General features: G+C 43.1%; 1 protein-coding gene across 3 annotated transcripts in view; it reads left to right on the forward strand.

Annotated features, from left to right (window-relative positions):
• TTC21A (tetratricopeptide repeat domain 21A) overlaps window positions 1-12,471 on the forward strand; it is a 60,359-nt gene that overhangs the window by 1,717 nt on the left and 46,171 nt on the right. For 2 of the 3 annotated variants that reach the window (XM_084620045.1, XM_084620047.1), the window contains exons 2-7: window positions 282-411; window positions 1,695-1,808; window positions 8,189-8,355; window positions 9,788-9,910; window positions 10,497-10,654; window positions 11,457-11,541. In XM_084620045.1, coding sequence (XP_084476171.1) covers window positions 282-411; window positions 1,695-1,808; window positions 8,189-8,355; window positions 9,788-9,910; window positions 10,497-10,654; window positions 11,457-11,541 — 777 coding nt within the window. Of the gene's footprint in view, window positions 1-281; window positions 444-1,694; window positions 1,809-8,188; window positions 8,356-9,787; window positions 9,911-10,496; window positions 10,655-11,456; window positions 11,542-12,471 lie in introns of those variants that run through there. The other variant, XM_084620046.1, reaches the window with a different exon arrangement.

The raw sequence follows: 12,471 nt of genomic DNA on the forward strand, positions 1-12,471 counted from the left end.
TGTTTTTTGGATTAGCATTTAGAGTTTCTTGTGTTAACGAATTATGTAAAGTATGACTTTTACAAATATTCTGTGCCCTTTGTAGCCATCTCTCTGCTGTCATACTGATATCTTAATATCTGGTTTTCAGTTTATGAAATAAGGATCATAATATGATCCTCAATCAGCAGCAACTCCCTTTCTTTAGTGAAAGAATTTCCTCATTTCACATATTTTTCAAATTAAAAAGAGTACACTTACTTAAATAAAAATTAATTTTCCTGCTTTCTTCCTCCCTCCAGGCTTATATTATATATTATGCTCAAGAAAAATATTTCAACCATGTAAGGCAATTTGCAAATTTAGAATTGGACAAATACATCAATGATCCAGTGTTTCAGTTTTTCAAGGCATATGGAACCTTACATTTAGGTAAATACAAAGAAGAGATGATTGTTATATTGGTAAGGAAAAGCAACAATTGAATTTACTTTACTTTCCACCTGTGTTTTTTATTCTCTTGTTTAAAACGGATTATTTTACTTCTGCCTTTTACTTTTACTTTTCAATAACAGATATGTTCAGGAAGAGATAGATGGCCCACTGGGTTTAGCTTAAACCACTTCCAAAGTGATAAAGTAAACTAGAAAAAGGTACTATTTATACCGGAATAAGAGTGTCCACACAGGGAGTTATAGAAGTATAACTGTAGTGGCGTAAATTCACACATTGCCTTATATTGCCTTCCTGTGCAGACAATCCCTAAATCTCAAATTCTGTTTCCAGCACAGTCCCAAGCTGGTGTCACTGGGCTGGGCATGTCAGTGGGGTAAGGAGAGAGAACATCTCCTCCCAAGGCAGTCAGTCTGCAGTTGCTACTTCAGCCTTATGGCTGAACAAGGCTCTGTGGTTTCATATATGCGTGGTTTGAATACCAGTTTGTCCATATGGCTCCTACTGTTTCATACGGTACATAATAAAGAGCAGATAGAAAAGAGAGATACTATCCCCAATCAGTATTAAACATATCCTCCCCAGCGCCCAACCATGGGGTCTCCCCGACCTAGATACCCACACCCCTTCTCCCCAAGAGCCCAGGTGCGAGCCCCTGCCATCTCTTGCCCAGACACCCATCCCCCTTCCTACCCAGAGAAACAGCTTCAGGCTGGGTCCCAGGCTTTCACAAAGTTTCCTGTGAGCTGCTCTCACCTTCCCTCTGGGCATGCTGGGAACTGCAGCTGCCACAAACCATCTAGCTGCTTTTCCCTCCCCCCAGCAGTGTCTTCTATAGTATGTGTAAGCTAAGCTCTGCCAGGTCCAGTGGCCCATAATGGCAGCTAGCAGCACTGCAGCCCGTTTCTGTAGGGGAAAGGAAATTTGGTGCATACAATGTTAATTTCTGCAAATTCTGCATTGCACAGTGGCGCAGAATTCCCCCAGGAGTAAACAGCAAATCAGGCTAGTAATGAGACACCTGAACCTGGATCACAAAATATATCTCCATAGTACCATATTCCTCAGTGTTCCAATGTTCCCAAAGCTAGTATACATACTAAATATACAGATATAAACGGGGTAGCTCCAGTGCCAAGGACATGTAATTGAAATGTACTGCTCAGTTAGCCTGAGTCTTTGAGCTGGGTATACAGCGAATTCTTTGAGTGATCATTAAAATGTGAAAATTAGTGAATCTGCTATCTGCATTGTCTTTTCAGGTCAAATACAAGATGCTATCTTACAGCTCGAGAATGCCAGGAAATGCCACTCTGATGTTTCATTATGCTGCCTTTTAGCACTCATTTATGCACACAAAATATGTGAAAATGTTGGTGAGTTTTTCTTATCTGTTAAATGTCATTCATCACAAACTTACAAAAATCAGAAAGTTGACCAAATCAGTGGTCTTGTGCTGCATTCACATATTTAGGTCAAATGAGGACCAGAGGGGGAAAGTAGCCTGAGAGTATTTTTATGGAAATATATGCGCTCTAACTGATGTCTATTAAAAGGATTCTAACTGATTGTTAAATGGAATAGCACCAAAAAGAAATATTGCTGCATTAATTGCTAAACTTACTGACAAGGGCAACCTGTCCCCAGCCACTCATTATCTGCCTGACAGGCTGTTTTGAGAATTAATTAGTTAGTTTTTACAGCACTTTGAACTTGTAAAGCGTTATATATGTGCTAGGTATTGGAGAACTTGGGGATTTCACAACCGAACAAGGTGTGTCTTTTGAGATAACTATCTCATTATAAAATCCGCATGAAGACAAGGCAAACAGTAGTTTTACCATGATGTAGCTAGCCGAGATATACCCTAGATCAGGAGTGGGCAAAAGTTTTGGCCCGAGGACCATATCCAGGTATGGAAATTTTATGGGAAGGCCATGAATGCTCACGAAACAGGGGGTTGGGGTGCAGGAGGTGGTGAGGTCTCTGGCTGAGAGTGTGGGCTCTGGGGTGGGGCCAGAAATGAGTTCAGGGTGCGGGAAGGGGCTCTGGGCTGGGACAGGGGGTTGGGGTGTGTGTGTGTGTGTGAGGGCTCTGGCTGGGGATGGGGATGAGGGGTTGGAGGTGCAGGAGGGTGCTCCGGACTGGGACCGAGGGGTTCGGAGGGCAAGAAGGGGGATCAGGGCTGGGGTAGGGGGTTGGGGCCCAGGGAGGGGGTCAAGGGTGCAGGCTCCCGGCGGCACTTACCTCAAGCAGCTCCCAGAAGCAGTGTCATGTCCCGTCTCTGGCTCCTACGTGGAGGTGCAGGCAGGCCCGTTTGCAGGTGCCACCCCTGCAGCTCCGATTGGCCATGGTTCCCGGCCACTGGGAGTTGTAGGGGTGGCACTTGAGGCATGGGCAGCATGTAGAGCCCCCTGGCTGCCCCTACATGTAGGAGCCAGAGGGGGACATGTTGCTGCTTCCGGGAGCTGCATGGAGCCACAGAACGCGCGGAGCGGGGCAAGCCCCCAACCCTGCTCTCTGGCTGGAGCACCAGAGCGGGGCGAGCCCCAGATCCTGCTCCCTGGAGGGAGTTCAAGGGCCAGATTAAAACGTCTGAAGGGCTGGATTCGGCTCCCGGGCCATAGTTTGCCCACCCCTGCCCTAGACAAACCTCCTATGGTATGCCTTGACCAGTTACTTGCCTTGAATTAGCTATCTTATTGTGAACAACACATCTTATTTTACTATTGACAACACATCTTTCAGTCTTCTGAGTTCATGGTGATCTGGTTGTTTAAGCATTAGGCTGGAAATAATTAGACTCTCCAAGAAACACCTAGAAGTTCCCTACATTAAATCCTGCCTAGTTTGACTATACCTTTCACCCTTGCAAATTAGGTGAGTACTTGCAGTTTTTGAGGTGTGGATCTTTCGGATGAAATCTTAAAACCTATATTCTGTCTGCTCTTGTGGACATTACCAGTCCCACGGTACCTTTGCAAGAGTGGGTGGTTGCCTTGGTTTCATTTGCCAGAATAATCCCTCCCTTCTCTCCACACACACATCCCAGCTTCTGTGCAGCATATTGTGCACTCATTATCTGACTAGTAGCTGACCTCTGACCTTAGAAATAGGCTATATAATTGCCATATGAATGTAGTTAATAAAGCACATTGGGATCCTTGGGGATAAAAAGTGCTGTATCAATCTTATAGTAGAACCTCACTAATTCGCAGTTTATTAATATGCAAAACTAATAATTATCCTCCAAATCATAATTTTCATCTGACATCTCAGCAGAGATTTCATAGCAGAACGCAGTAAGGTGACCTCATATTACTATAGCTATTATTACTATAGCTATGTTACTTTATAAAGCACATTGCTGAATATTTTAATATTGATTATTTGCATTATTGCATGCCTGGGAGTCCCAGTCATGGACCAAGACCCCATTGTGCTAGGTGCTGTACAAACACAGAACAAAATACAGTCCCTACCCCTAAGAGTTTACTATCTAAATATAAGACAAGAAACAACAGATGGACAGACAGACAGGGGAGTTCAAAGAAACAATGAGACAATATTGGTCAGCATCATGGGCAGTGGTCTTAGCACACCAGCAACCTAACCACTGTCAAGTTTTTATAGGTCTCACAGGAAAGGAGAGGAGGGGTTTGAATGAGTTAGCTTTGTAGATGTTTATGGGGAGCTTCCCCCAAGTATGAGCAATAGCGTGGGAGAAAGCACAAAGGTATTTGTTTGAAAGTGTAGCAAATGGGTGATTGAGGCTGACTGAAGGCGGGAGTTGCCCTTTCGATACTGAATGAGAGATGATAGGTAGGGTGGGGAATAGGTCATGGAGGGCCTTGAAAATGAAGACTGATTATTTTATGTTGATATGATAGAGAAGAGGAGGCCAGTGATGGGATGCAAAGAGAGGGGAGACGTGGTCAAATCAACGGGATAAAGATCTTTGCATCAACCTTCTGAATGTATATCAGTGGGTAAGACTGCATTTGTCAAGGCCAGAGAAAAAGGTGCTGTAGTAATTGAGACGTGAGATGATGAGAGCCTGGATAAGAGTTGTAGCTGCGTGGATGGATAGGAAGGGCCATGCTATGCAGAAAGAATCATCAATATTTTGACATCGCTTGGACTTGAGGACCTAGAGAGAGGTCCAAATGGAAGATGACATCCAGGTTATGGGCTTGAGTGACAGGTAGAATCGTGGTATTGTCCCCAGTGATCAAGATAGAACGTAGTGAAGAGGGCTTCCAGGGGGAGATTAAGAGCTCTGTTTTAGCTATGTTGAGCTGATGGCTAGACATCCACAAGGAGATGTTAGAGAGACACGCTGAGATTTTTATTTGGATGGAAGCAGACAGGTCTGGAGTAGAGAGGTAGATCTTTGAATAGTCTGCATAGAGATGGTAGTTGAATGTGTGTTCGCAGATGAGATTACCCAAAGAAAAGATGTAGACAGAGAGAAGGATGGGACAAAGAACAGAATTTGTGGAATGCCCCCAGGAAAGCTGAAAGGTGGGGGATGTCCTCCAAAGAACAAGCTGTGAAGTAGGAGACAACCAGGAGAGGATGGAGTCATGAAAGCTGAGGGAGGACAAGATTTTATGAAGTACAGAATCAACGGCATCAAAGGCAGCTGACAGGTCAAGGAACATGAGGCTAGAGTACTGGTTCTAAGATTTGGCTAAGAGAAAGACATTAGCGATTTTTGGCAAGAGTGGTTTCAGTTGAGTGCAAGGGGTGGAAGCTCTATTGGAGACGCTCTTAGATGCAACTCTGGACAGCTGTTGTAAAGAGTGTGTTCAGTTAACTGAGAGGTGAAAAGGAGATGAGACAGTAATGGAGAGGCAAGTAGGGTCAAGAGTGACTCTTTTAAAATGAGATTGACTAAGCATGTTTGTCTTGTGTGGGGAAGAAGCCAGAGGACAGTGAGGGAGATTAAGGAGAAGGGTAGTGTAGGGCAGGGGTTCTTAATCTTTTTCTTTTGGAGGCTCCCCTCAACATGCTATAAAAAGGGTGAGCCCTCCAGGGCTCAGTGGGGGCGGGGAGGACTTGGGGCTCCAGGCCGGCAGGGGCAGTCCTTCATAGGTGTAGTTTGACTTTTATTTTGAGGGGGCAAGGGCCGGCGGGGCTTGGGCCAGCTCTACACAATGTGGTCCAGGGAGGGAGTGACCCCTCCACTCCCTGACTCACCTCAGCAGGCCACCCAGCGGGGACACAACGAAAAAATATAACTCAGAGGGTGGACTCAGTTCAAAAAGTTTGAAAACCATTCAGGGTGCAGGGAGAGGGTTAGCTCTGTGTCAGTAGGGGGTAGCTCAGGGTGCAGGGAGAGGGTAGATAGAAGCTCTGTGCTGGGAGGGCTCCCTATGCAGTGGCTGCTCTCCAAGGGCTCTGCAGCCCTGAAGCCGGGTCCCCCCGCCCAGGCAACTCTTACTGGCTGCATGAGTAGTCAAAGAGGGGTGGGAGCTGAGGAGCAGCCGCAATCCTGGGCACCAGCAGCAAACGTGGGAATGCCACAGCTGTCCACTCCATGGCACCACCAGCCAGAGGAGCAGCTGCTCCACACTGCCTAGCTCTGGCTTCTCACCTACAACCTGGCCAGAGGGGAACTGGGGGAGATGAGGAGGGAGAGGAGAAGCTGGAGCTGCCCCCGGGACTACCCCACTCTGGGTAAAACACTGCAGCTTGGGGGGGCAACACCCTGCCCATGGGCTCAGGGCTTCTGCCCGCGGAAGCGCTAGGGCTCAGGGCTTCAGCCATGCGCTGCTGCTGGCTTCATCCTGGGGGTGCACCCTGAGGGGCGTGATGGGGTGATCCCAGCTTCAGTTGGGGGGGGTGCCAGGGCTCCTGACTTTTGTCCTGCACCGTGGCCAGCTTCTGATGGGGTGGGGGGCACTGGGGCTACCCTGCTACTCCCATCTTCAGCCTTGGGGGAGGGCACTGGTGCTCCCAGCTTCAGCCCCACGCCACTCCCAGCTTCAGACCGGGGGGACACAGAGGGTCCCAGCTTCTGCCCTGCACCGCTGCTGGCTTCAGCTCTTCACTGCGCCACTGCAGGCTTCGGAGAGGGCCGGGTGCCAGGGCTTGGGACACCGGGTTTCAGACGGCGGGCCTGTGGCCCCCCTGAAAGGTCTTGCAGACCCTTGGTTGAGATGTAGGGTATGAGAATGTGTGCAAGGGAGGTCAGGAGATGGGGCCACTGGGGTAAGTGGTGGGGTTATAGGAAGAGAGCAGATGAGAAACTTCTGAATCTGTGACCAGGGAGAAGGAGGAGAGAGTTGTAGGGGGCAATACGGGAAAGAAAGGCAAGCCAAGGGGAGAGGCATATTTTGTCAGTTTTCCCTTAAAAGAAATCGGCCCGTGCAGAGGGAGAAGTGGAATTAGGAAGAGGGAAAGGTTTGAGGAGTGAGTTAAAGGTTGTGAAATGGCAGCTGGGATTGCAGGTGTGAGATTCAGTGAAGTAGAGTTGATTAGCCTGGAAGATGGTAGAACTGAAAAAGGAGAGAACAAAGCTGTAATGGAGGAAGTGGGCCTGGTCACTGCATTTTTGCCAGAGACTCTCCACAGCAGGGAAGCAGGAGTGTAGGAAGTGGTTTTTGGGGGTGAGCCAGGGTTGGGGGCTGGCAAGGTGGACCTTTCAATGGGAGAGGGGGACAAAAGATGCAAGAGTGGAGGAGAGTGAGGAATGGAGTGAATCAGCAATGATATCAGTGGGGAAATGATATTGTACTATGAAGAATTAAACTACACAAATTAAAATAAATGGGTAAATTTTATTTTATTATGCAGTAGCCTTGATGTTATTAAAATTGATTACTCTCTTATTTGCTCATTTGTAAAATTCTGTAATCCACAATAGGTAGCCCAGTCATTAGTACACATTAGCAAGGTTCTATTCTGTTACTGTTAACATCAAACACAAAAATGAGTGGGAGCATTCCACAATGTTAGTACATCATTCAGAGCACTATTTGTTGTTAATTGTTAACATATTTATATAATTGTTAAAGAACAAGAACACAAAGTAGATGGAACAACTAGAAGGAAAGGAGTAGGGAAAGAAAGAAAATATGGAGAGGGAAAGAGGACTGTTTATAGAAAGATAAGAGGAGAAAATAGAGCGGCATGAGAAAGCCAAGAGAAGGCAAATAGGCTTAGATTATAAAATGATTTCACTAATTGTTTGGACAGTTCCAGGAGTCATTAATCTGTTTTATTGTATTTGGTATCTCCCAAGCAGTGTGCAAGATTATTTCATAATACCAGGGAGAGAAAGGCAGGGAGCTAATATTAAATCTAATTGGAGTTATTTGCAGAAAGATATTGCAAGATATTGAGCACCTTCTATTCATGTTAAAGTGAATGGGATGGGAGTGTACTGTGCTCAGTACCTCCAGGATTGGGCCCAAATCTCACACATGTTGAGGGGAGAATAGAGCCTACAGTAATAGAGAATGGTGTGCTACTTTTTTCAATTTGTCTGTATGCAAAAAAATAACTCCAGTTAAAATATACCAGTTCTAAAAGGAAAACAGCCTGCTATTTTTTGCCCTGATTCTGCAAACCCTTACTTGCATGATTAGCTTTGAGTTCAATGGAACTACCCATGTGAAAAGTTATCCACGTGTATAAGTGTTTGCAGGATTGGGGCCTTTGGTTCATTTGGCTACCAAATACTATATTTTGGCATTATATAAGTTCTATATATGTTTTAAACATTTTTGGTTGGGATATTTGCTTTCAGATCGTGATGCTGTTTTGGAGCTGGAAAACAAATTAAAGGAAACCCGGAAGACCGCAGGAATTAATGCATTATATTATGCAGGAATGTTTCTGTGGCTGATGGGTAAAAATGATAAAGCAAATGAATACATTGACAGAATGCTGAAAATGTCTAATGGATCTAGAGAGGTAATGTATATAAAGGTTTTTCACCCATAAGACAAATGTCTGGCTGAAGTTCTTAATCTTTAAAATTAAATGTAATCACAGTTTTAATTAGATGGTAAAAAATAAACCGGCAAAACATAGTCTACTATCCCTAAACTTAGATTTACCTAGATGTAAATATCTTGTCTCATACACAAGCTGAGGTGAGAGCTGTTTGATGCTGTTTTTAGAACAGTTTGAAGTGGATGTCTCCACCTCAATCCAAAGCAATATTTTTTTGCAAAGGAAAATAACTACATGCTGAGTTTCCACCATGAAAAATGGCACTGGCTTTACTCACTGTGTACAAATACATTTGTGTACACTTTGAACAAAAACATTACTACTGTGTGCAAATATATTGTTTGTTGTAAAAACTGATGAAACAATTTTCACAGTACACAGATGATCAAAACACTAGTGTGTGTGTGTGTGTGTGATGCTACTGACTTGAAATGAATGAAGCAAATTGTTTCATCGCAGTGCTGTGGAGTAGGACAACTATCACACAAGTATGCCATGATGGGCCATCTTCTATTGTAAATGTGAGGTCGCTCCACTGACATCAGTGGAGTTAATCGATGTAACTGGGCACAGATTCTGTCCATAATTACACAGCCTTCATGCAGATTACCTTGGACTGTGTGCAATTTCTGGGAAGGCCCAACAGCCTGTGCTATAGAGAGGCAAACCCTATACTTTGATGAAATTTTTTTTGGAGGAATTCAGCCAGGGAAGACTCAAGATTTTTCCTTCTCTTGAATTCCCTCCCATGGATTTCATCACAGAAGAAAGCAGACTGGCCACAGAAGCAATATTGAACATGCAAAAAATTAGACAAGCTGGTCACATCTGTCGCATGTTAACACATGCCACAGGGTGTGGATATTTATATATTGAAGTTTTGATGGATACACAACAACAGGTGGATGACAAATCCAGCCAAATTTCTCAATAAATATAATAGTTGAGGTTTTTTTCTGAAAATTCTCATCCGTCTGTTGATGTGTTGCATACGGAGAATTTGATAGTTTTGACTCCTAATTAAATGGTAAGACAACAATTGCGGGGGGGCGGGGAGTGTGTTCTGGTTTTATCCATATATATTGCCAGTGGAGGATGACCCTTCTAACCAAGATTGTGTGCAATGGCTAATTCAAATATTTGCCAGAATACTGACTTTGAGAATGTTTGAGTCTTTCTGCTTTCTGATGTTATACCTCTTGTGGCTTAAAATAATTTTCAAAGGTGGTTAGAGATTGTGAGAGGTATCTTTTTATTATTTTTATGCATTTAAATATTTAAACAAAAATAAATGTACTTGAGACAAGAAATTAGGACTTTTCACTGCATATTATGATTTGCCTATCGTGTAACTTAAAATATATGGATTTTTTTTTTTTTACCTTCACAGGGTCTTGTGCTTAAAGGATGGGTGTACTGTACATCTGACAAACAGCATGCTGTTAAGAAATCTATCAAATACCTTGACGAAGGGATACAAGACACCACCGATATATTTGGGATGATGGGAAAGGTATGATTGTTAATTCTTGGGGGGGGGTTTAACTCTATTTTATACTTTCCTTCTTACTTCACTCATTGTCATTGGACTTCATTTTTGACAGAGAGGACACAAGACAACTTCCTTTTCCTGTGCCCACACATAGCATTGTTGACCCCTAGGTTGCTTTCCAGAAATATACAACCTGTTTTCAAAGTGATTTAGGCACCTAAAATGCAGATCGGTGCCTTGTGAGATTTTCAAAAGTGCCTAAGCAGGTTCAGTGCCTAACTCCCATTAACTTCCAGCTCCTCCCTTGCTAGTCCTGGCCATGAAAGTGGGTAGAGAATGGAAGATGCTGGTATGCAGTTCTCTAAAATGGTTACTGGTGAGTCTTGTGATGACTGTGTGGGGAGGGCTTGGAGGCCCTGAATTTAATCCCCCTTCTTGTTGGCTCCAGTGATAAGTGATCTGGATCTTTTGCTGGTTCAAGTAATGAAGCAGATGGTAATTAGCTACCAATTTAATGATATTCCTTTAGCATATTAGTACAATCTGCCACTTTTCTGAATCAATGAGATTGTTTGTTTGTTTGTTTTTCTTTTTTTTTCCTCCATAGGCAAGATATTTCATGATGCAACAGAACTATTCAGGTGCTCTGGAAGTAGTTAACCAAATAATAGTCAATTTTTCTGGTTTCATACCAGCATATATCCTCAAGATGAGGCTATTTTTAGCTCAGCAAGACTGGGAGCAAACTTTAGAAACTGCACTAAGGTAGGGGATAATAAAAACCAAACAAACCCAGTACAGACTAAGATATGTGATTTCCTTTCTAAATTCTATTACATGCCTCTATAAAGTTGTAACACATATATTTGTAAAGTAAGAGTATATTTCTTCTTCAAATTCATTTACTCAAAATACATTTAACAACTTAAAATATTTTAAGCAATTTTCTTCCATGAGGTCCCAGACTAATTTTTCCTGATATTAAGCACAGTTTCATGGTAACTGAAGTGTGTGTCCCTGGGACAGCATTTGTTATTTATATCAGAGTGTAAATTCTCAGATTATGTATAATAGCAAAAAAGCCTATCCAGCAGTGTCTCAGAGCTCAGGTCAACTGTCTTAGGCTTGTAGGGCTTGTGATATGGGACTGAAAATAGCCATGTAGACATTCACGCTCAGGCTGCAGCCATGGGCTCTGAGATCCCCCCCCTCTCAACAGATCTGAGAGCCTGGGCTTCAGCCTGAGCCCGAATGTCTATTCAGCTATTTTTAGCCCCATGGTGTGAGCCCAAGTCAATTTTTGATCTGAGCTCTGAAACTTACTGTCATGGGGTTTTCTTTGCTGTGTAGATGTACCCTTCGGTACTCTAGGGCCACAGTTTTTCCTATTTTCTATTTACCACAATTAGAAATGTATCGTTTATGAAGCTTTAACTCAATGATTAGATTATCTTTCAACATCAGAGAACAAGCTGAATCTATTAAAAATAACTGTATGTACTGTATTCTGTTTTGTTTTGTAAAACTTGCAACTTACATATAATACATATAATAATTATTGTTTAAGAATCCTGAGTAAAGATGGGACCAATATAGATGGACTTCAAGCTAGTATTGTAAATGAGCTTTCAAGAACTGGAAACTTGAATGCTGTGAGTATATTCTATATTTACAAGTATTTGAAGTATAAAGTTGAGGCCTTGATTTTTTTTTGTGATCCTTAAAGACCTCATGGTATTTTTTCAAGAGAAGTGGTATGAAGAGGTTCTAATTCTAGAAGACACCCCAATACTCCATGAATCCCAAACCATCCTCTGTCACTGTAGGAGCATATCCTTATATTTCCAATATCAGTATTATACTTTCATTCACACTTGATGCTGGAATGAAGTCTTCAAAGCTGACCTGTGTCAATCCCATCTTTAGACTCCTTCCAGGTTTCTGAAGTGCAAGGGATGGATTAGATGGCCTTCTAGAGGTGCTTTTTAGCTCAAGTAGTTCTGTGATTTTTAAGAGCAATAAGATGAAATGTAGTTGGTGGGAAGGCATGTGAGCCAGTTTATTGTTAGTATCCTAAACTGTTATAAATGTACTCTGTAAATCACAATGCTAATTTACTTGGCCAAGTGATTTCTGCAGTTAGAATAAAATTCATCCAGCAGCACAATGGTGATGGAAGACTGCAACAGAACATTCGTAATTCCGCTGTAGAACAGAAGTACAGGGAGAGTTCACAACATTGTCCTGTGACATAGCTGATGTAGGCTTTTGTGGAGTAGGGGTTGGAGAAGGCTGATGAAGAGACAGAGGAGAGGTCAGTGGGTTCATGATTATGAAGCCCATGGGCTTGAGTAGCAGCCACTGAGTCCTGTATCTTGCCTGCTGACTTGATGATGGATTCTATACTCCATCCCAACACAGTCCCCTACACAAAATCAGTCTACGCAGACTTCATTTGGTGGTCATGAATTTTACCCTGTGTAACATTCAGAGGACTCTTGTGTAAAGAATGGTAGTATTATCTGAATTATTGTCTCTAATTTTGAAATAAATTCATTAGTTCATTAAATTTTTTTTCTGCA

This window comes from Lepidochelys olivacea (assembly GCF_965140295.1).
Source record: "Lepidochelys olivacea isolate rLepOli2 genome assembly, chromosome: 2".
In the NCBI taxonomy this organism is placed as follows: Eukaryota; Metazoa; Chordata; order Testudines; family Cheloniidae; genus Lepidochelys; species Lepidochelys olivacea.